We start from the raw sequence: 24,077 nt of genomic DNA on the forward strand, positions 1-24,077 counted from the left end.
CCACAACCATGCTGAATAATCAACATCTTAAACCAAATCATGTCATATGTGTAATCATAAGACTGGTTGTGCGTGTCATGCTTTGAAAGAGACTTGCAAAATGTTGCCCATTCCTAAGAAACTGAAACACAGAGTAATAACTTCCCAGAAAATGGAGATGGGCCATCCAACCATAAGACTTCTGACTTTCTGACACCAGTTATTGTAAATTAAACAAAAATTTCCCCTAAACTGTGCAGTGTTTCAGTGCATCCACTCAATTTATCAGTCCATCCACACAGATTTCCATGTCAATATTTTTTTCTACTATATGACCCCTGGGGGGCTCCGTATAAACTTTTTTTATGCCTGATAAGCCTTCAAACTCATAGATGTATTACTCAAACCAGCCTTCCTGGGTCATATTTCATCACCAGTTCCCTGCACCCCCACCAATGCAAGCTCTTGCGTTTTGTTGTTTGTTTGTTTGCTTTGGGGGTTTTTGTTGTTTTTTTTTAAGCAGTGCTGTTTATGGTCTGAACGGTCAGTAATATGAGCCCAGCAGCTCAGTCTTGTCCCTGGGCCCCCCAGCAAATTAATTCAGCCATGGCAGATGCTTTAGGGACTCCTCCTGTTTGGGGTCTTCACCCGTTTTGCCCCCACTATGCCATTTCTGTTATCTTGTCATTTTGCAATGAAAGTAAATAATTAATAGGTGTACTGATCCCCTTACAGTTAGCTGTCACACTTTACAAACAAATAATTTACAGTTGACAAAACAATCCCACCCCAGGGTCCACTTAGTAGCTGTTCTGGGGGTTTTGATCATATCACATGATCTTCATCAGTTGATGGGAGTATGCTCAATTGCGATGGAACTATTGATACATTGACATTTTTTTTTTCCTGAGCACTTTAAGGACTTCTTGTGGATTAATGTTGGATTAAAGGTTAGTAAATAAAATGTAAATTTGAACATCTACAGTTCAACTGTACAAACGCCATCTCTTGAGATAGGATCGAAAGCTCCAGAGCTGCTATTAAATGGAACATAGGTGAGATTGTTAAGTTAACTTCTGTTTCCAGGGTCGTGATTGAACTTTTAAGACTCAAAATGAGTTGCAGTATCTATGCGCAGCTGCGTTTTTCTATTAAAAAACGAACCGCCAAAGAACAGTTTGATTTTTTGGGATTCTGTCGCATTTTTCGGGAGGAGTTGTTTCCATCGTCTCACAGCAGGATGGAGGAGGAACAGAAGGAAGCTAACTGTTGGGCTTCTGCTGTCAAAACCAGTTGTAGCAGCGCATGCGCACGATCGCGCCACTGCAGTATTAGAGAATACGTCACCCATTCAAAACACAGGCAAGTCCAGGCACACACCGACCGATCTCTGGACAGGCGATGTAGGCTACGGTTTACTTATCCGACCCAGACCACCGGTGGCACGGACAAACTGACGAGCCTTGGACGGTTGAAGGTCAACCGCCACACATCAACACCGGGCAGTAGTTATTCGACACGAGCTCTCTGGCGTGTTTTTATTTTTTATTTTTTTTAGCTGTTCTTGTTCCTCAAATAGGCATCACCGGGCTACCTGTCAAAGCAATCTGTCACGGAGGTTATCGCTGCAGATTTGTGGACGTGACAATGACTCTCGAGGATGAGCTGACAACAGCCGCAGCGAAGGGAAACACTGCAGATGTGGAGTGTCTTCTGAAGACAGGGGCTGAAGTTAACGGGGTGAACAGTTTTGGACAAACCGCTGTACAGGTCAGTGTCACCAGATGCGCCTCATCGACCGAAAAAGAAAACTATTTTCGCACTTAAACGTGTTTCATGAACGTTAACATCATTAACCTCTTCAAATGACAACATATTGCCCATAGGAAGACTTTTAAGATATCTTATTTAGCCTACTTATTGAAAAAGCAACGCATCTCAAAATGAATGATGCGCAGTCTTGTGAGTCTTTGTGGACTGTAGTTACAATTACAATCAAACTTCGACTTAGTTTTATTGAGGAAAAACACAATCCAGCTTTCCCTTGCGATGTAAAGCAAAATAACTTCCCATCCAGCTGAATGAAACGAAACTATACGTTTGTATGGAGCCTTTAGATGGCTGCACGAGTTACAAGAGACATAGCCTATTGAATGTTGTTAGGCGACTTTGGATGATTCATTTTCGCCCTGCATTGTTTTAATCGGGTTTATAAACGACACATTTAAATAGTGCTAGTGCAAAGGTGAGGATAACCTTTGCGCTGGGTTCCGTGAAAAGTAGAAAATATTCTTATCATAATAACGCACTCCCCAATTACCACAAAAATATGTCTCATCCATGTTGGACTTATCCTGATCTTTAGGCTATCTCTAAAATGGGCAATTAGGCCTGCAGCAACAAATGAGCAGAATTAACATAACAGCTTCCACTGGCAGCCAGCAGTCTACTGCCCATAGCGTATTATCTTAAACCAGAAATATTGTTTTATGTTTTAACTATCTTATTTTATTGCATAGAGTGACGTATCTCAAAATGCAGACTTTGTATCATAACTTGCAGTGATCGAGGTTGTACTGCAGCGAGGAAAAAACGAAACTCTCCTTTGCTTTAAAGTCAGCTTTATAGAATAGATTTTCTCTTTAAGGTTAAATAAAACGAAACTAAATTTGTAAGGAGCCTCCAAAAGGCTGCTGCGCAAATCATTACAGACGGGATTTCATTTTAGCACTGCATTGTTGGGTTAAATGTGTAGTGATGCTTCCAGTGGTTCATCGTTCTCCTTTTTCCACACAAAAATTAGTTCAGATATAGTAAACTGTAGTCCATGTGGGAAAATACGTTACTCTGCTTAATATAATCTCTTTACAAGTCTATTATCCCGAGCTTCAGTATGGCGAGGTCCTTGTAATGTGTTTTGCCACATATATTTCCAAATCCGTAAATAGCCATTGATCAAATATCCGAGTGAAAATGGAGTAGGACCTAATTATTTGTTCAGTGTGATATTATTAGACTGCATGTCAAACCATCCATATTCCGGTCCTTTGCTCTTCTAAGTAAGGGTTCCATATAAATGAATTGATTTTTTAAATGTTTTATAAGCGTAATCAAATTAGATTAGATCTAACACACGGTTATATTCTTATGAAGGTGATGATGATGGGGAGCACGCCGGTGGCTCAGGTGTTACTGAGGCGCGGAGCGGATCCCAACGTGAAGGACAGAAGCACCGGGACCACCCCGCTGCATGACGCGGCCAGGACGGGCTTTCTGGACACTGCGCGGCTGCTGGTGCAATACAAGGCTGACCCGCAGGCAAGGGACAATGCAAACCGTCGGCCCATCGATTTGGCCAGAGACAACGGCCATACAGATGTGGTTGCGTTTCTGGAGTCTCTGTAAAACACTCGCTGTGATATGTTGGTTTCCTGCTGCTTGTTTTGAATGGGGACTCAGGGTTCTGAGAAACGGGGCCTGAAAAGGCCTGCAGCCTAAATTATGCATATAGACTGTTTTGCTGTAAAATGTATTTTTATTTATTTGTCTCTTTTTTGCTGAATATGCATCATTATTTTATTGTTAACGAAATCAGGGTTATCTATCGGCGTAGGGTCGCTGTTATGACAAATGACACGAGTACAATATTGCTATAACGATCTAAAGCCGGGATATTCGGGTTGTTCAGTACCGTAGTTCACAGCGACCTTAACACAATTTGTTGTAATTTTAACTTCCGTTGTATCATTTAAATATCACGCTAAACCGGAAAAAACACTTCTACAGTGTACGGTTTTACTATAGTATTTGTACAGTATATTGTATATTAAAAATAGGATTATTGTTGGTTTTCGTTATAAACCTAATGAGATGACCATGAATAGCTTTCCATGTCAAATATTTAACCAAATAACACGAAAGCCATTTAAAATGTTTTGCACATTTGAACATTAGTGTCTAACTTATGCACAATTATGTAAGCATTATCTTTGTTCTGCAGACTCCAATGTCTTGTTTGTACAAACGATATGCCATTCAGATGTCTATTATGCAATTTATTAAAATATAAGAAGATAGGTTGTGCTTGGATGGATGGATTAGTGATAGGTACCAGAGAATTAAAAACAAAAGAATCAAGCAATGATTATTTGACTTTGACTTTGCGTTTGAATTCAGTTGAGTTTCGCATTGTGTGAAGAACAAGCAATGCCAAACGAGTAATATATAAAGTTCGCTGACTTCTCCTTGGATTTGCTTTTGTTAAACAGGTTTTTAGGAATATTGACAGAGACAGATCAGATACAGATCGAGTCTTTCTCCAAACACTGCATGGTAAATATTTGGCTACAGGTTCATGATCATGTTCTGTCCTCAGGTGACTTCACAGTTCAACACGCCATTAAGATCAAGGCTGATGACTTTTTAATTTTTTTATGAAACTTTTGAGGCGATTTTTCAATTCACATGGGACAAAAACATGCTTGCACATGTTTTTAATTTTATTATAGGCTATATTTGACAAAAGTTGGTTGAATTTGCCAGAGGGTACAGACAGAAATGCACCACTAAATTAGACTTTTGCGTAGAATCATTATGTATAAAAATGACTTTTCTATGTAAAAGGATGTCAGGTTATAGTTGCACAGAGTGTGTTGCCATTACGAGTTAATGCCATATTGCTGCCTTGCAGTACGAAGAGAGAGAAACAGGAAAAGGAGAAAAAATCATTATGAATACTATGAAGATGAGTCATAAAAAAGGCTATGCATCTACGTTTAGGCGAGTTAAACATTAGCTTAGTTTAATTTAATCTTTCAGTTTTTATGGCTTTATGCAACCAACGTGATGTTTGACAACATAGAAAAGTCCCCAAAACCACGGAGGACGTAAATAACACTGGTGTTTTGTCTCTTTTGAAATGCCCACGCATGGGTGCAGTTTGCAGCTTTATTGGCCTGATATTTTACCATTAACACGGCAAACCGTTTTTATCTCAACAATAAATTCTGTTCATCACATGTCAAACAGGAGAATGTTTTTAGATTTACATATTCAATGAAATCATTGGCTTAACTTACTCCCTACCAACAGTCATACTTCAAGACCAGATGTTCAAATCTGAACACAGGGGGATATAAATACACTATTACTTTATACTTTATATTTATTTTTCTAATTCTTATTCTTTATTGCACACTAGCTTTTTAAGCACAGACTCCAGACTATTCCACCCTGCATTTCACTGCATATATTATGAACATGTGATAAATACATCCTTTGAATCTTAACTGCAACTGATAAGATACATTTTAATCAGTGCAAGTTGCTTTCATTTATCTGTTTTCTAAGGACTTTAAAGCATGGCCTAAAATCTGCTACTTTTCATTGAGCTAATTTATGCTGCATAATGCATTCATTTTGTTGAGACAGGGCAAGAGGAAGAGGAAATAAAAGAGACAGAATATTTTTAGATTCTGTGCAGTGTGATGAGGTTCAGGGATAGATGCAAACATTAGTGGCAACAGAACTCTGACAAAAATGCTAATTTCATTAGATGATGATGATGAATCTTACAGTATATCAAACATTTTAGGTGTGGAGAAACATCTTTCTCCTCTGTCAGTGTCAATAAATGCAGTCAGTACAGGTTTCTCAGAAGTACTCAGTCAATTAGCTGATTTAATGATGCTGGAAAACAGTTAAGTGCAGATTCTACCCTACATATGAATAAAATACTGTTGGGTTTTGATTCATGAAACATAAAACAGTCAAGAAGAGCAAATAAAAATGAAAGTATTTACAAAATAAAAAAAATGTGCCCAGATAAGTAAAGATAGAAACATTATCCTAAAAATGTTTTGCTTAAGTGTTTAAGTAAAATATTTTACTTCAGTAAATCCCACAAATGTGTCCAAGACATCAGATACAACTTTAAAAGTATATTGGTTAGTTAATTGTAACTAGGCAGTAACCAAGTATCCATGTACTAAACTTGCAAAGCATTTTTATTATCTCTCCTGCATCAACTGCAATAAAGACACCAATGGTTTACAGGTTTTACCACAAAAAATATAAATCCACAAAAAATAATATCTAGTAGAATCTTAAGATTTAAAACCTTTGTTGATCTTTTGACATGATTGTATCTTTAAGGGGGGGGGGGTTAATTGAGAAAAAACACTGAAATTCCAGCTGAAGACAGACCACATGCATTATTTATGTGAGGCACTTTGTTGTGATTCACTGATGACAAATCCACAGGCAGCGTTGAGTCTGTTGTCCGTGTCGGTGTGGGTGGTGTCTGGGATCCGAATCCTTTTCTATTTCATTGTTTTTCTTAGTGTTTTGGTAACATTACTGAAGATTGTGCCATTGACTGTAACAGAAGGAACAAAATAGCTTGTTTTCCACACATGTCTCACAGATATACAGCAACAATAACTACATTTAGATCATCATAGTTAATTTGCTTAGAAAGTTGAAGAGAAAAACAGGAACATCTTTTTTTTACGTTTTTAAACGTTTTATTAAAACTGATGTGGCAGTCATCATTATTAAAATTCTAATAAAATAAATTAAATATTAGGGAACTTTAACGCTACACGTTTTCCAGTGTGTAAGTGTAAGCGTACACGTTTCCAATAAATAAAGATGGGGTTTGAATAGAAATTTAACTAGGCTACTTACCTTCCTGCAACCTCAAAGTACATTAAGCATGAAAAGTATTGATGCAAAGGATGTACTTAGTGTAAAAACACTTGCAGTTGTGTGTTTTCACAATCAACGTTGTCAAATGCAGATTTCCACTCAAACCTGCTCAGTTTCATTTTTATAACACTATAAAAAAGGTGCAACAGCATAATGACAGTGTCTGAAGCAGCCTCTCACATGGAGGTATGTGTCATTGCCTCATGGTAATAATCACCTTCATAAATGGGTAGTGTTTTGAGAGTGATCATGCTCCAGAGGTCTGATTATTCTTTTGAAACAGTTTAAGGAGGTGGTTCGGTGAGACGGAAGACAAAATGAGATCTCAGACAGCTAAAAAGGTAAACAGGCCCTCTTTCACAACTTCTCCAAAGTCTGAATGGAAATGAATCATCATACAGTCGACGACTTACTTTCAAGGTCTTCATTGTCTGAGCCCAGTCCATCTGACTAATCTGGGGTATTGCAGTTAGCAGGATACTGCTGGCCTTGTTTGCATTCTCCTTCATCGTCTTCAGTACGTTGTCAACACAGACCTGGGACAAGGAAAGAAAAACAGCCGCTGTGTGATAAGAATCACATACAGCAATGCAAATTTCACTTCCTATAAGTGTCAGTCATTTTGTATTTCCCAAAAATGTACTTTCACATGTATCCTTACTGATGCTAAAGAGAATGTTTGCACTGTGAACATCATTTTATGGAATTAGCAATGCATGATGTGAAGGAAGACACTATCCTGTAAAATCAGAGCAGCAGTTGTGATTAGACTATCAGATGTGTTTATACATTTTTCATATTCAACACACAGTATTTCTCTCAATTACTTCAAATGGAGATCATATAGGGATTGCCAGGAAAGAATAAAACTTTCAGTAGTGAAGCCGATCTTTATGTGAATATATTTATGGCACTGCTGGAATACAAATCTAACAATACTTTAAATTAGGGCAGGTCAACAGAGCTGAAATCAATATCATGATATTAATACAAATATTTCTATAACATAAATTCTCATTTATGTTGACAAAACAAAATAAATACATGAAAAAAATGTTAACAATTTTGTTAATAACAATTTTCTTGGAATTGTAACTTGGACAATAGAATTTTGTACAACACTAACACAGTATCATCATGATACCTCACACTGAAAGTCAAAGAATGATACTGATTAATCGCCTGGGCTTACTTCATATTTCACTTCAAGAAAGCACATTAGTCACGCCACAACAGGACCTCAACCACAAAAATAGCCGTCAATATAAGAAACAATTCACATCAGTGCATTTGTGACTGAAGTTGTATGTAAGGGGGATGAGCAGACTATTTCCTGAGCAGGGGGAGATCCTTCAACATGTGCAGCAAGATGTTGGAATCAGTCTGTTGTGGCCAGGGCACTGTACATTGCTGTAGTCTGCTGGGGGAGCAGCATGGGAGCCGGCGACACCAACAGACCTAATAAAACTTATTAAGAAGGCTGGTTCTGTAATTGGCTGCAAACCAGACACCTTGGGGTGGAGAGGAGATCACTGAACAAACTGTTATCCATTATGGATAATCTTCACCACCCTCTCTACCACCTACTGGACAGACAGCAGAGTACTTTTTCTAATAGACTGGTTCAGCGTCATTGTTACATGAAATCCTTTCTGCCCAGAGCAATAACTCTTTACGACACCTCACCTCTGTCTAAATGAGAACTTTCAGAACGCTCAGTTTTATAGTTCTGTCTTAAACAACTCCTCTGTTTTGCTCCTTCAATAACTTATTTGCACATTTTTATACTCCTCTACGTCATTGCATTCTAAAACTTTAATGACTCTACATACTTGTCTAATGTATACAGTATGTTAGCCTATTTTTATATATTTTGTGTATTCTAGTTTATTCTTTATATTGTGTATTCTATAGATCTATATCTTATTAAATTTATAGTTATGAGTATGCTAAGGCTTTTCTTTTACTCTGTATTGAGCAATTTTAATTTATTTTGTTGTTGTTTATTTTCCATTGATATATATTTCTCTCTTCTAGTATTTATATTTATGAATACATAATATAATAATCAATAAAGTACATCTATCTATCTACCTATCTACTCATGTGGTATTATTAAGTGTTGAGCCATTTCACCTGCCATGTCTATGACACTGACAATCACTACATTATTCACGGTTTACATCACTACAAGAAAAAGGAATAAAAATGAAAACAGTGCAATCAGCATGCTTATTTATCTGCTGTAAAACTGAGGCCTCAGTCACATGGTCAAGATAAAATATTTAGGTAGCCTATATCTGCATGAAATGATGTGACAATATCAACATTACTCAGCCAGACGTACAGGGTAGAGTACAGTAATTTACAACTTTATTTCCATCCTGTGCTCGTGTTTACCTCCTGTAACCTTCATTAACCCCTCCCTTGAGTGCTTTGTTTCGTGTCACATTCAATGACTAGCTTCGTGTTTTTGTGGTGTTTGCCAGGATAAAGACAGTGAAGCTGATGACTCAGTGTGACTCAACCTCCTCTGGCAGGGCTTCCACCGGAGGCTGGCAGGCAAGCTGATTTGGGGGAGGCCAGGAGGCTGGGTTGGGGGGGGCGGAAGGATGTGGTGAGCGTTCTGCAACAGGAGGGGAAGAGGTCAGCTGCAGGAACTCGGAAGTGGAGTTGCAAGTTGGGCTGGATCAGTGACAAATAGGCCAAAACTCGCCCACACACAATATATCAACTGCATTATCCAGAGTGACAGAGAGTAGGTCACTCGGAAGCCATAAGAAGCCACAGATAGTCCAGTCTGCTTATGGAGCACAGATGGCGAGAACCTGTTATACTTATATCTGATCTAGAAACGCTCTTTTTTCCTTAAAAATGTAATGCTTTAGTGATGTGCTAACTTTAAACACTGCAGAAAGGTCAAAATGGTATTTGAAGTAATTGAAACTTCATTAAAAGCAAAGACTTGCTCTTTTGTTCCCACCTACAATTTAACACTCCTCTGCAAAACAGTTCCAAGAGGAAGGAAGAAAAGTTCAACTTCAGACAGGACGCCCTTAAAGTTGACAGAGCTATTACTATTATTATAGCTATTATTAAAAAAGATAATTTTATGAACAAACAAATCACCAATTATGATTTTTTGTTAAATATCCTGGAAAAGTATACATATATAAACATGTTTTCTTTTTTATATGAAACAACAATAAGAAGCAGTTTTTCCCCAATTTGTGAGACACTGAATGTGTACCCAAACAATATGTAACTGATTATATAATCAATCAATTTAAAAAGTGATCAAACACTAGCATGCTCTGTTGCAAAAAGTGAAGAGGACCTCATGCACCCAAACGCTGTGTTTCCTGCTCCAAGAAGACTTATTACTGCGGTTTTCAATAAACAAGGTCCTTTTGTTACAAGCACAACTCAGAGAATTTTCCAGTCAAAGAAAATGAGGAGAAAAACAAGCTAGTGGTTACTGTATGCGTCAAAGTACCAAAGTCCCTCTATGCAAGTCAAATAAATAATTTTAAATAATACATTTATATTCCAAATTTGTTATTTTTGTTTGGTAGTTTGTTTTTTGTTTATTTTCAGAAAAACTGAAAAAATGAGTCCTACTACAGCAACCAAAGAAGACAGATAGTAAATAGACTTTCAGTCTGGTACATCTTTTTGTAGACGTGACCATCTGGCTGCCATTATCAACATTTTTCTCTATGAGAGCAATGATTATTACCTTGATGTGTTGTGTCGCAATCACACTACTAGCTCAGAACTAACGTGGGTGGATTGGATATAACTGTGCAATAATTGTTTTATTGAATACTTTGGCACAAGTAGTCCACACCTGTGCATTTTAATGGAGCAGCACAATTTTATCTTAAGAAATGATTTGTAGAGACAATGGTTCATAGACCCTCAGGGGTTCCTGGACACTACTTCGGGAATCACTGGTCTAAAGTGACCTTGTCAATGCTGTACAAACAGTTCAAACAAAAACAAACAAAAATCATATGTCCGATTAGAAGGAATGGGTGAGATAAGGAGGGGGGATTAATGGGGTGAAATCAACTGGGGAAAGCCATGGTCATATAAAGTAAATAACTATATATAAAGTTATGACTAGAATGAACAGAGATACCTGTAATTTTAGGATACCTAAACATGAAAAGGTCAAGAGAATATGAGTATGTCATGTATTAGTGTCATGGAGAGGTCACCAACACATTTTCATTTGAAGAATATCTCTAAAGTGCAGCCATTTCTCTCTCTGAGCAAGAGACTGATGTGCACTTTTATAACTAGCAGGCTAGACTACTGTAATGCTCTCCTTTCTGGTCTACCAAATACAATAAATTACAATTAATAAAAAATTCTGCTCCACAAATGCTGACTAAGAGCAAAAGGAGAGCACATGTTACACCTATTTTAAAGTCTTTACACTGCTTACCTGTTCATATTGATTTTAAAATAATTTTATTAATGTATAAGGCACTACATGGCCTTGCACCAGACTACCTCTAAGAGCTGAACAAGGAAAACCCTTAAGTTCTTCTCTTTTAGCTGTTCCACAAAGCTGAACAAAAACATTTGGAGATGCTGCGTTCAGCCACTACGCTCCAAGCCACTGAACAGCCTTCCAAAGGATCTGAGAGGAGCTGAAAACATTGATATTTTTAAACGTAAACTAAAAACCCATTTATTTAGTCTGGCTTTAACATAGTATTTTTATAATTTTATGGTTTTATTATTTATACGTATTTTATTATTATCTATTTATTTATTAATATTTCACTTTTATTACTGATCTTTTTTATTATCTTAACTATACATCTTTTATTGTTGTCTTATTCATTTAACTTTTAGTTTTTGATTGTTTTGGTGTGCATTAGTCTCTAAATCCATTCTTTATATCCTACGTTTTGCCAATCCCTTGTAAAGCATGTTGATTTGCATTTGATTTGTCTGAAAGGTGCTATATAAATAAAGTGTGACTGATTCATTGACATCATAGCATGCTGTCCAATGAGCTAGTTTAGTTTACCTTGGCCTATAAGCTATCAATAAGCAAAGATGGATGTGGGTCAGGTGTCGAAGGAGAGTTTCCGCCTCTATGAAGTAGGAGAATAATTTGATAGGGACTTGATGATAGGTGGAGAAAGAACGAAACCACTGGTTATCTAACTCAGCTGCTAGCTTGCAAGCAAAGTTAGCAATAGAAACACAAAACTGTAATCCATCTGCCATCCCCACAGCTTAGTAAAAGGTAGATAGTATAAAAGTATAAAACCAGATGACCACTTATGATGGTATTTACAGTAGATAAATAATGAAATGCTATATTTAGATAATGTTATTAGCCTGCTGGTACCCAGCTCAAAGCTTGTATCCAAAAGTTCTCCAGTGATAGTAAGCTGAATGCCAAAAAATAAAGATATCAACTAAAAGCAAATAACTGGTTAAATCTGTGACTGCTGGCTGGACAGACAAACAAACAGAATAGGAAGGAAGTGACCAAAGTCACTCAAAGTGCACCAGCCGTGCATTACCTTTTGCTGACACTGATTCACACAAGACACAAACAAGGACAGAAGAGACATCAAAGTAATAAAAACGGCTGTCAGGACCTCCAGCCTGCAACTCACCGCCTCCTCGTGTTCCTTCCAACAGTCGTAGTCTGTTGCCATGGCAATGCTGGCATAGCACAAGCCGGCCTCCTTGGCGAGGACCACCTCTGGCACAGTGGTCATATTGATGACGTCAGCACCCCACTGGCGGAACATCAGGCTCTCCGCCCGCGAGGAAAAGCGGGGCCCCTCGATAGTCAGCATAGTCCCTCGCACATGGCACTTGACCCCCAGGCTCCGCGCCACCTCCACCAAAACCTGCACCAGGATAGAGAGTTAGTAAGTAGTCACCATTGTTTTCAATAAAAAGAAACTGGAAATTTAAAGAAACTGCAGGTCAACTGCAATCTCAAGTTTGTACTTCTAACAATCATTTCCAAATAATTAGCAACATTATGGTAGTAATAAAAATGTGAATAATAATAATAATAATAATATTTTTTTTTAAAAATGGTTTAAAAAAAAAAAGAAAAAAAGAATCCTGTTTGGATGCTATTGCATTTGGCTTGTTTAAAAGACAGTTACCTAAATGTTGAAATCAAAGTTCAACTTAAAGTTAAAAACTGTAGCTACATCCTGAATATGAGATCTGAGCAATGAACGATTGGTCACATACTATTTCTCACACAATTAAGCCCCAATGACACATACTTTCGCTATGAAATTTTTCATGTATATAAATATTATTAACTTGACTTCCTTAATCAAGTCATTTAAAAAAAATGTTTATTTTTGGTTAAATGCACCCCTTTAATGTCCATCAGATGTGGTTTTGCTTTTTTGCCTCTCCACTATCTTCACACTTCTGGTCTATTTTGGTCAGGCCAACTCATATCATTGTAGAGGAATACATTTTACAAGATATCAGTGTTATATAAATGTAATATTTATGCACAATTAAAACAATAAGGGCAAGAGTGCAGCTACGGTACGACATCCAGTGGAAATTTGGGGTACTGGAAAATTAGAATGTTAAATAAAAGTTTAATTTTAGAATCATTTTGTAGAACAAATAATTATACAGAATCTCAGGGAGTACAGGAAGTTATATGTATGAAATGGGGTACAGGCATTTGATGACTTACCTCTCTGGTTCTGTTGCAGAAAGGCTCAGCCATGGGGATGTGACACACACCTGCAGGACTGGTGGGCTGCCCGTCATACAGAGTCTGAGCTCTTTTGGTAGTCCTGGCAAAAAGAAGCAAACAGGAGTACTGAAAGTCAAGATGTCAATGTCAAGACAAAGCAGGAAATTACAGATGTCTTTAGGTTCAATTGTTTCTAATTAACCAAATCCATATAAAATAATGACTTTGTTTGATTTGTTTTGCAAATCTCAAACTTATGCTAATGTAGAAATAATTAATGGACAATTCGATTTCACTTTATTTATGTCAGATTGACAATGAAAATGAAAGTTGAAACAACTAACCGAAAACACAGACAACTGACATCAACATACTAAAACACCAAAGGGCAAATATGTTGAGCAATGACCGAGTGGACAGAACAATGAAATGAAATGAAATCCTCTAAAGCAGCCACAGTTTTAGTGAAAAACTACAAGTTTATCAGAGTGGTTTAATTCTATCTATTATTAAACTATTCAACATGTTATGAACAGCCCTTTCACAGCTATCCAGGAGAATTAACAGAACAGCAGCACCCTGGTCTCTTGCACCATGCCAACAATGGTTGTCCAATTTCCAGCTCTGCTGAGTCAGTGGAGTTGCACCAGGCACACTTCAGCTCTGTATGGAGACAGGTCTGGTGACCACAAGAGACTGATTCGATTAGCCCAGTGACATGAGAACACCCAGGATTTTGTGTCTCCCCGTATCCTCTCAACTTGAATGCTGTTCATATATATATATATATATCTATTATATATAATATATATATAATAGATATATATATAATAGATATATATATAATAGATATATATATATATATATTATATATAATGCTGATATATATATATATATATATATATATATATATATATATATATATATATATATAGATATATATATAATAGATATATATATAATAGATATATATATATATATATTATATATAATAGATATATATATATATATATATATATATATAATATATATATATATAATATATATATATATATATATATATATATATATATATATATATATATATATATATATATATATATTATATATAATAGATATATATAATAGATTATATATATATATATATATATATATATATATATATATATATATATATATATATATATATATATATATATATATATATATATATATATATATATATATATATAGATATAGAGAGAGAGAGAGAGAGAGAGAGAGAGCATGAAACATATTTTTCTCCACCCAGAAGTTCAGTCACATACCTGCAGAAGAGCAAACCCATTTCACTCAAATGTTTTGCATTCACTTATACACATAAAAAATGTCCTCATATTCATGCTTACACACACGTACAGACACATTATTTCTCTCTCACATGCACTCAGACAAGACAGTGAGAAATATATGACGTAAAATATACCTGCAGGGCTCCAGTAGCATTTCCACCCTCTGCAGTTTGTCCATTTCAGCTGTTGTTGGCATGGCAATCTTTATGTTGTGTGTGGTGAGGACATCCCTCAGTGGCTGTTCGTTTCTGCGGACACTTTTTATCATGTCCAGAGTCGAATTCCATCTGGTTGGAATGTCTTGTATAAGCGACTCCTTCTTTTGTCCAAGTTCAATTTGTTTTTGTTCTAATTCTGCAGCACTCGCTGGACTGTGCTTAAAATGGCCCACAACCTATCTGCATTTGGCCAGGACGTTGTCAAACGCGTTGTTGTGCAGAGATACTGTGACAGAACGCTGGAGACTGTGCGCAACGCAGGGGACGTGTTCAAAAGGCAGATGTCTCGCAGCAGCGATCATATTTCTTGCACTATCTGTGCTAAGTGTGCTGACTTTATTTGAAACGTCCCACTGCTGTGCAACATGAATAAAATGTTCAGCGCACGTTTCAGCAAAAAGTCTCTCTTGTGTCTTCATTACAGTCAGAGCATGTGAATGCAGTTCCCATTGTTCATCAATGTAATGCACTGTAACTCCGAGGTAATTATGGTTACCCAGCGATGTCCAGTAGTCTCCGGTGAGGGCAACAGTTGGTGCACGTTGTAACGCCGTCACCTTTATAATCCTCTCCTATTCATACAGTTTATGTATTTTTCTTGCGATGGTGCGTCTTGGCGGAGGCTCATACGTGCAGTCATTCGTTGGGATCCTAATAACATTCTTCAGACCGACATCTTCCACAATACTAATCGGCCTGCAGTTTGTAGCTACCCACTTCGCAATGGCATTTGTTAGCTTGTCTTTCTTTTGTTTGTTTATCTATAGTTCTCCCACATGCTGCATCCAATGTAGTCTGCCGAAGCCTTCCTCCACTGTTTGTTTGGGTGGGTGATTTGCTGGCATCAACGCTGTGCATTGCATTTAAGTGATACTTCAGACTCGAAGTACTCCGATGATAAGACAATTCAGCTTTGCAGTGGTTACAAATAGCTTTAGTTCTATCAACTCCACCGTGTGGGAGAGGTTTAAAATAAAAATGTCCATTTAAGAGTTCGGTACCTTTTTCCATTTTTCTGTCCGCACCAGATATTTTCTGTTTCGCGCTGTAGCTCTTAGGCACACAACAAATGCTTTCATTGGTTGAGACGCGTGATGACGCTCATCCCAAGCAGCCAGTAGCCTACTGATAAACATCCCACCCCTCCTGTGACCCATGGTTTGTGTTGTATTCGGTTGTATTATTACAGTCTATCTATGTGTATTCAAACGCAGTGAGCAACAGACTTTCAAAATAAAAAGTACGTTAACGTGCGATAAACTAATTTTCGGTTGTTGTTAATTAATTAATGCGTTAATGCGATAAAAATGCGTTAACTTGCCCAGCCCTAAAATAAATAAATATATCATAATGTAATGAGGTGATCATCAAAAAGATGTTTTTAGTTGTGCTGATTCCTGTAATAAAGTTTGGTTTTCTTCTATTTTCCCAGGGATTACCTAGTCATAAGACAAATATTTCAGACATCCAAAATATGAATGTCTCCGTCAGCAGTAATCTTTTAACTTGATGCCCAACCCCATCTCTTACTCATAACCTTGGCACTGGAAGACAGTCAGTGCTTAAATAGACTGAGCCAGCTGCAGCTCCACCCTGCTGAAAAAATACTAACAGTAGTGTGTGGGATAAACTGTGAGCTGAGTAGAAATCGAGTTATCTTGGCCCGGCATTTCATTAGCAATGTCATTTCAGAGTCATTCTTGCAAAGAATGGCTCCCACAGCCTATAATTATCAAATATTCAAATTATTCCCAAAATGCAAAAACAGATATGCTTTGGACAACTAAGCATTAGATATATACTGTGAATCCTCTAGCACAAGTGTGTATGTTATTTATACTAGAATGAAAATCAAATCACAAAAACATTTAAGTAAAGCAGATACAGAGTTTGTACCACCCTAGATTAGATCATTTTGGTTTATTAAGCAATAAACCTAAGGCTACTTTAAGTTATCTGAAGTTTTTACTATACACCATATTAGGGCTGCACAAAACGGTAAAAAAAATAAATCAGATTAACAGATATTATGATATGATTCACAATTAGTGGGGATGATAATTTTTGCGCAACAATTTTCAATTTCACTGAAAAAACTACTAAAATTATGATGATGTGACATTTGTTAGGGTCTGTACCAAACAAACATGTTTTCTTACATCTGGAGAACAAGATTGTAGGCCAGGGCATCCCTGCAGCACTACAGTACTTCGTTATAATGCAGTTTTGTCACACATTTTACCTTTATTGAAAAACTGCAGCTTGTATGATTTGGCCATATTACAATTTCAATTAATTGTGCAGCCCTTAATTACTGATGCATTTTTAAATATAGCTGGTTACATGAAAAACAGATTAGCTTAATGCCAATGTTGACGATGCCACTTAGTATGAGGAAATGCAGCACTTTTATCAAATGTCAAGATCAACTATAGTACTAAGCAAAGTGAAAATGAAAACAAGAGAACCTAAATCAAAGGTCGAACTAGGAGGATTTGGAGCCTCAGTGCAAAAAGCATCTTAGGCCTGTGTGAGACAGTAATGCTAAAAACTCGACAAAAGGCAGCAGCACTAACATATAGCAACCAAGTAAGGTCTTCTTCAAGGTTTAACAGCAGCTTGAATCCTTGGTGTTGCATTTCAGCCATCTTCGGCAAGTTAGTTAACTCCTAAAGGTTCTGGATTGTCAGATTTTCCCGATCAATCCTGTTCTCTTAAGAAAGAAAGCTGACTGGACACCACACTTCAGTATGCCCTTTACACCTGCTCCTGTTAGCCCTGATCTTTTCATTCCCTCCATAATGCCCTTTCTTTCTGAGGTATATTTCCTGCAGTTATCAAGTACATAGTATTTGGTTTGAAGTAGTCATAGTAGAGAACAAGTAAGCAGGCATGACAACAATCCTGGCATCAGTAAAGTGAAGCCTTCAGAAACATGCCATCACATGCTGTGGGACAAGTCTGAACAAGTCCCAACAAGCAACTTCCTCATTTCTGCTAAATAGATCTTGTCTGTGCTTGATACTGGTAGTTGAGCTATTCATCTGCTTCACCAACACAGACAAGCAAAGCCACAGGCAACGTGATACAGTTGTATACACGTGTACAGAGGAACACACTACTGACACGACTGTGGGAAGGCAGTCTTATCGCAATTCAACCAGCTGTATGCAAAGTAATTGGTAACAAATAAGCCATCCTACTTAAACAGCACCTCTCACTGAACACACTGAGTTACTTAATGGAATTTGTGCAATCAGCTAACAGAGAGCACAACACTCCCACAGGGTCAAGCTACACAAAGTGTAACTCTGAGTGTGGATTTCTAGTGATATTTTCAAGGGTTTTGTTGCGACTGGAAAGTTTCAAAGGTTCATGCTCCAGACGATCTGTTATTTTATTGGTGTCAGCAGTTTCCATAGGTGGAACATCACAGTGACGGCCTTTTTACTTCTCACTGAAGCCCTAAGCAAATTGACACTTGAGAGCCCAACAAAACATCTGGCAGAGGTTAAAAATTCTTCCCACCAAACATCCTAGTAAACAAATATTGGCTTTGACAAATGTGTCAAACATAGTGAGTCAAGTCATTCCCCCTTTCTCACTCAGCTAGCTGGATGCCTTTGTCACACAGTAACATGAATCCTGTCAGTGAGATGTGTGGGAAGATGCTTGTATTACAACAGACCTTCTGTACAGTCATTACAACCAACAACAACCTTTGACAGAAGGTCAAACTATTTAAAAGGAACACATTAAGACCGTTAATAAAACCAGTCTTCATTTACAGGGTTTTGTTCATAAAACATCAGCAAACAAGGTAGCCACTTTATTCACATAAACTTCCAACTGTGTTGCTTTCTAGATTGAATCGCAAAAAGGTCAATCCATTGAAATAAGCAGTAACACACTTAAGGATGTCCAATGTCATAGATTGTGATAGGACATGAGTGTTGTATTTTATTAGCTGGATTAATAAGAATAAGGCTGTTGTATGAGAATGTCAGTCATATGATTTACAGGTCTTATAATGTATACATGGAAAGAAGTGTGATCCAAAAGTCTTAAAGTAGTGGAAAGCTCCTCCACATTTGGACACTGGGTGGTCTGTATTGACTGGTTTCTGTATGTTTTCGTTGCAATTGGCAAGTGTGTGGCAAATGAATTTCTCCACATTGCTCTCAGTCCAAATAAACTTTTCTGAACCACACCGCTGTACTGGCAGTGATGAAGCTGGGTCATATGCTTACAGAGGACAAATAGGAGGAGTGGGACTGAATTTGGGATCAGGTTCTGAAAAATAGCCGGGAAAGATGGACTCTCTCCACTCATGTTTGTGCATTAAGCTCACACAGGTGGTATTCTTAACACACCAAGAACAAAAGTTACCTATGTGCTACTTGTAAATGCAATCTTTCATTTTTTGTATTCTGTATATTGAGCTCTTGCAAGGACTTCATGTTATCACTTCGTACCACTTAATAATTTCCTCTTGCTATGATGACCAGCTTTTGGCCCCACCTAAACAGAACCCTTTGATAGCAGTCAGCAACAAAAGCAAAGATAAACATACTCAGCTAAATGTATTTTTCACATTTTGAAAACAAAGGACAATTACTTACTTAAAGCATATATAAAGAATACAATTTAAATGCGCTGACATTCTCTGTTTCCTATATGTCCTGAGAGTATGTGGAAAGAAAAAACAAATATCTGAACCATAACTTGCTGTTGTGGTCAAATCCCACTCACCTGTCAATGAACTGATCAATGACGACAATGTCTCCTGGCTGAATCTCCTCTCGGAGCGAGCCACAGGCCGTGGTAACTAACAGATGTGTACAGCCCTCTTCTCTCAGTGCCCAGATGTTGGCCTGATAGTTCACATTGGACGGCATGATAGTGTGTTGCCTCCCATGTCTAAGGATAAGAAAAAGCATGTTTAGGTCAATGTCAGAAACATGAAAATATATGCTTGGATTTAACATGCACCTCATTTTTAGATGGAGTGAAATATTGAAGGGATGCAAACAATGCATATTGCACAGTATGTTGACAAATGCAAGGTTTTACCACTAGATGGGGCTAATAGAGAACACACTTTCATTATTCACATTTTAAAGTAAAGTAAAACACCCTTTCTTACCTTGCAAGGAGCACACATTCCACGTTTTTTATCTTCCCCAGTATCAGAGCATCTGATGGCTGTTCAAGAAGAGCAGAATAATCCAATTATACATAAAAACAATACTGTAAGAAATCATTTACTAGCAAAATAGGCCAGGATGGCAGTACAGCTTATTGTTTACATTGTTCTATTTGACAAGAAATATCTATGGACCACAAATTCAAAAAGCACAACTAACCTTTCCATACGGTGTGTCAACATAACGCTCAGTCCTTCCCTCCAAGATATCTGGATCATCAAGCCCTGAACCACCAATTATTCCAATCTAAACAAAAATTTTGAGAAAGTCAACAGACAACTACATTAAAAAAAAACAAAAAAACAAAACAAAACACACACACAAATAAATAAAACTTTTCAAAATGTGTTTCACATACAGTGTATGGAAATTATGACATGGAAAGTAAAAACACAATATAGCAAACAATGTGGTTAAAACTAGATGAGCACACATTCAAATAAGTCACTAACTCATTACTAATTGACAAACTCCAAGAACCCAATGACAAGACTTGACTCGTTATTCCCCTCTAACAGAGAAAGGTGTTTGTGTTTGTACATATTTACTTTACTGTTTATAGTCAGTTAACAGCAATGCTCGAAGGTATATAATATTACTCAAGCACAGTACTTCTGTTTTAAGCTTCAGTACTAGGGTTGCAGTGGTATACCGTTTTCACAGTATACCATGGTATGAAAATGATGTTTATCATTTCATGTACATTTGCTTATTTACGGTATAAATAAATCATTAAAAATGCAAGCACACAGAGAATCTCACCTACGTGTGCACATCTTTTTATTTATTTTCAAAAGGGAGACTTTTTACACATACGTTCATTAAAAGAAAAAGGTTTCAAGTTTTGTCAGGACATAATATTTTGTGAAATTATAATAATGTGTTTGTTCAACCAAAAAAATATTCGTTTAAGGGTCACTGTAACTTTATAACTTGTAACTTTGTACTCCACTTATTTGACAGCTGTATTTGTTACTAGTACTAGCAGATTAATATATTACGTAACAACATGTGATCAGATTCTAAAATATGATACATAGTCATAGATTAAACTACTAACACTATGTTAGCAAAATTGTTAAAATTGGCTCCACCTTGAACCACCTACAACATTGAAATGTAGCTTATACATTAATCAATGCATTAATAACAATTATACTCCAATATTACAACATTACACTAACTTGTTACATTTGTAAGGTTGTCAGTATGCCCTAAATTATGTATCCTCAGAATTTCCCCTGCTGATTGTAAACTACGCAAAACAGATAAGAAAAAGACAATTTGTTTATTACAAACAAAACATACTATAGCCAAGTTTTGGAAATCAGTTAACAGACCCAGTCTACAAATTTGGCTTGAGGGTCTATCACTCTCTTGCACTTGAAAAACTAGACATTGATAATTATGGGGAAATACTCTAGCTTTGCGAAGATATATATATTTTATGGAGTTTATGGAGAAATCTGCAGAAGCATGTTTGCCTTGATTATTTGCTGATATCATAATTTATGTACACTTTATATTGATTTGCTTGCACTGTAATATGTTGATTTTTTAATCTCTTTTGCACTTGGAAATTAGATGGCTCCTTAATGTGAATGTACCTTATTTGTTTGTTGGTCTGAATGTTTGTACGTTCAAGTGTCTGTGGATATTATGTTGAAAATTCAATAAAATACATTTGTTTAAAAACAAAAAGCATAACACTGGAAAAGGCCAAACTGCCTGTATAATCAACTTCAGCTACTACTTTAAATAAGTTTTCAGCTTGGTAACTTATTGCTACTTTTACTTAAGATAAGGACTTGGATACTTCTTCCACCACTGTTTAACTAGCTACCTGCTGACAGCTGTCACGGTGCAGTGGGTGAAAGCTGCAGGGTGCACTCTGCCTGGCCACGTGCCAAATTAACTACCTGAGATGGTTCACCTTTAGCTGTTTAAAAAGGACCACACTTAATGTATAGAGCAAGCTAGCAGTTAGCATGCACGTGTTAGCTTGTGATATTTAGCCATGGCCGTTTACTTTAAAGACTGTAGACTGTAAGTACAGCTTTGATAATACGGTGCTAACAGCTAAAAGCTTTTCCCGTCATTACGTTAACTGCACATTTGGCATGAAATTACGTTGACGGTACCTAGCTATGCTTTCTCATTGAATGCATCCTTTCTTCCTCTGGCACAGTGTTCAAACACACAATGTTCCGTTAGCAAGACTTTCAAAGTGACATTTAATGTTAGGTTACCTTAATGGGCGCCGTAGAAGACATGACGACAGTATTCTTGCCTGTAAAAGTGAAGATTTGACCAAGTTGTGAGGAAGACGGTTTATAGCCACAACCGTTAAGAACATCCGTCAGTTCAACGGACATCATTCCTCTTCCTGTTTGATCGGTTCGCCTTCAAAAATAAAAGCATAGCGTTAAACCTGCATTTACTTGTCTACTCCAAAAAGCAAACTATGTATTTACCTTTTTACTTACCTTGCAGGTAAACCGTTGGTTGCCATTCAGTTGACAACAATACTAAAGACCACTCGATGCTTGAAACGTCCTGTAATCCATCAATAAACATAATGTCTTGTATATTTCAGAATCAGCTTTTTTGGCCAAGTATGGTTACACATGCAAGGAATTTGATTCCGATTTTTTTCATTGCTCTCAATGTAGGCTACTTACACAGAAATAGACTTAACAGCAGAACAAGGACAACAAAGCTGGACAAATAAAGGTCAAATAATAGACAGGACTGTTATGTACACATGAATGGTGTATATATAAAGCACCAATGACCAACAACAAATATAAAATGTCTATATACAAGTCAAGTGTTTTTGTAAGTTGTAAACAACATGAATAGTGCAAAGAAATAAATAGTGAAAGGATATATGGATGATTATGTACAGTATATGCATATATACATGTATTTATACAGCATGCAGGATTTATATTGATAGTGAAAGTGCATGATGATATGTACATGTTAAATGATAAAAAATATAATATTTAATGGAAGTAAGTGGATGTTTTGGTGTTAAATTGTAGTTTGTATTTTTGTGGCTAGGTAATAAAGTGAAGACTTTTCAGCTCAATCTGCACCTCCAGCATTATTTAACATACCACTATAACACTTTCATAACTGCATACTCTGTCCTCATTACCTATCTCAACCCAGTTGATATCCTAATTGATTTTCATATTATATAAAAAAAAAAGAAAGAAATGGATGCTGGAAAGAAGGAAAAAAAGAGCACATAAATAAAAACAGGAATGTGCTTTTGAAATGGTCTATATTGTATGTGATTTGTAGTAAGACTAAAACGTGCAAAAACAAGGTATAGTCCTTTTATGTGAACATTCCCTGAATGAATGTGGCCTTGACATGGACAATTTAGAAAATAGAGAATGCAAATTTTTTTCGATCCTGGTAGGGGAAAGGCTCCCTCTCCCCGGCACCACTTGCGTTATGTTGGTTTTAGATTTTCTGTATATTTATTTAGTATTATCTAGCCTGGCAGTATGTTTGCTATGGTCTCAGAGCCAGGTCATAACACTACAAATCTATGAAAACATGTTCAGTCATCTTTAGCTTTTAGCATTTTTAAGTTTCCATCTTTCACCTCTTCCCTCCAAATTATTTTAGACCTTAGATTTGAAGCTGTAACACAAGATGTAAACTAGTAAAGGGAGATGGATACTCTCGCAACATACTGTACTGCTCATAATCCTCTTATTTTATATATAGTGTTATAAACGTTTGTGCCATGGCACTTTCCCCCCACTCAATCTCTTGTTCTCTTCTCTATAGCAAACCTATAGCAACCTCTTTTTTCTATGAAAACCATCAATCTACCTAGGGGTTTAGTATCAAAATGTCAGTTTACCACATGATCCATGTGCATAGTGGAAACACC

The 24,077-nt window shown here is 36.8% G+C and overlaps 2 protein-coding genes across 2 annotated transcripts; one reads left to right on the forward strand and one right to left on the reverse strand.

Annotated features, from left to right (window-relative positions):
• The first annotated feature begins 1,269 nt into the window (after window positions 1–1,269).
• On the forward strand, window positions 1,270–4,055 carry cdkn2a/b (cyclin-dependent kinase inhibitor 2A/B (p15, inhibits CDK4)). Its single transcript, XM_044189113.1, has 2 exons — window positions 1,270–1,749; window positions 3,133–4,055. The coding sequence occupies exons 1-2, from the start codon at window positions 1,627–1,629 to the stop codon at window positions 3,382–3,384; spliced, it is 375 nt and encodes a 124-aa protein (XP_044045048.1). The 5' UTR covers window positions 1,270–1,626; the 3' UTR covers window positions 3,385–4,055.
• An 857-nt stretch (window positions 4,056–4,912) lies between these two features.
• On the reverse strand, window positions 4,913–22,688 carry LOC122872951 (methylthioadenosine phosphorylase). Its single transcript, XM_044189110.1, has 9 exons — window positions 22,648–22,688; window positions 22,411–22,564; window positions 20,321–20,407; window positions 20,101–20,159; window positions 19,707–19,874; window positions 13,403–13,505; window positions 12,336–12,575; window positions 7,101–7,223; window positions 4,913–6,355 (listed from the first exon to the last, which is right to left on the reverse strand). Exons 1-9 carry the CDS (start codon window positions 22,671–22,673, stop codon window positions 6,317–6,319), a joined length of 999 nt encoding a protein of 332 aa, XP_044045045.1. The 5' UTR covers window positions 22,674–22,688; the 3' UTR covers window positions 4,913–6,316.
• Window positions 22,689–24,077: the final 1,389 nt, after the last annotated feature.

The sequence above is a fragment of the Siniperca chuatsi genome, linkage group LG3 (assembly GCF_020085105.1).
Source record: "Siniperca chuatsi isolate FFG_IHB_CAS linkage group LG3, ASM2008510v1, whole genome shotgun sequence".
Lineage (NCBI taxonomy): Eukaryota > Metazoa > Chordata > Actinopteri > Centrarchiformes > Sinipercidae > Siniperca > Siniperca chuatsi.

Coding starts and splice junctions, on each gene's coding strand:
- LOC122872951 (XM_044189110.1), bottom strand. CDS start 22,673: ATGGCAACCAACGGTTTACCTGCAAG. Junction 19,875..20,100: donor GAATGTGTGCTCCTTGCAAG/GTAAGAAAGGGT, acceptor TCTTATCCTTAG/ACATGGGAGGCAACACACTA. Junction 6,356..7,100: donor AGACAATGAAGACCTTGAAA/GTAAGTCGTCGA, acceptor CTTCTGTTACAG/TCAATGGCACAATCTTCAGT.
- cdkn2a/b (XM_044189113.1), top strand. CDS start 1,627: ATGACTCTCGAGGATGAGCTGACAACAGCCGCAGCGAAGGGAAACACT. Junction 1,750..3,132: donor TTGGACAAACCGCTGTACAG/GTCAGTGTCACC, acceptor ATTCTTATGAAG/GTGATGATGATGGGGAGCAC.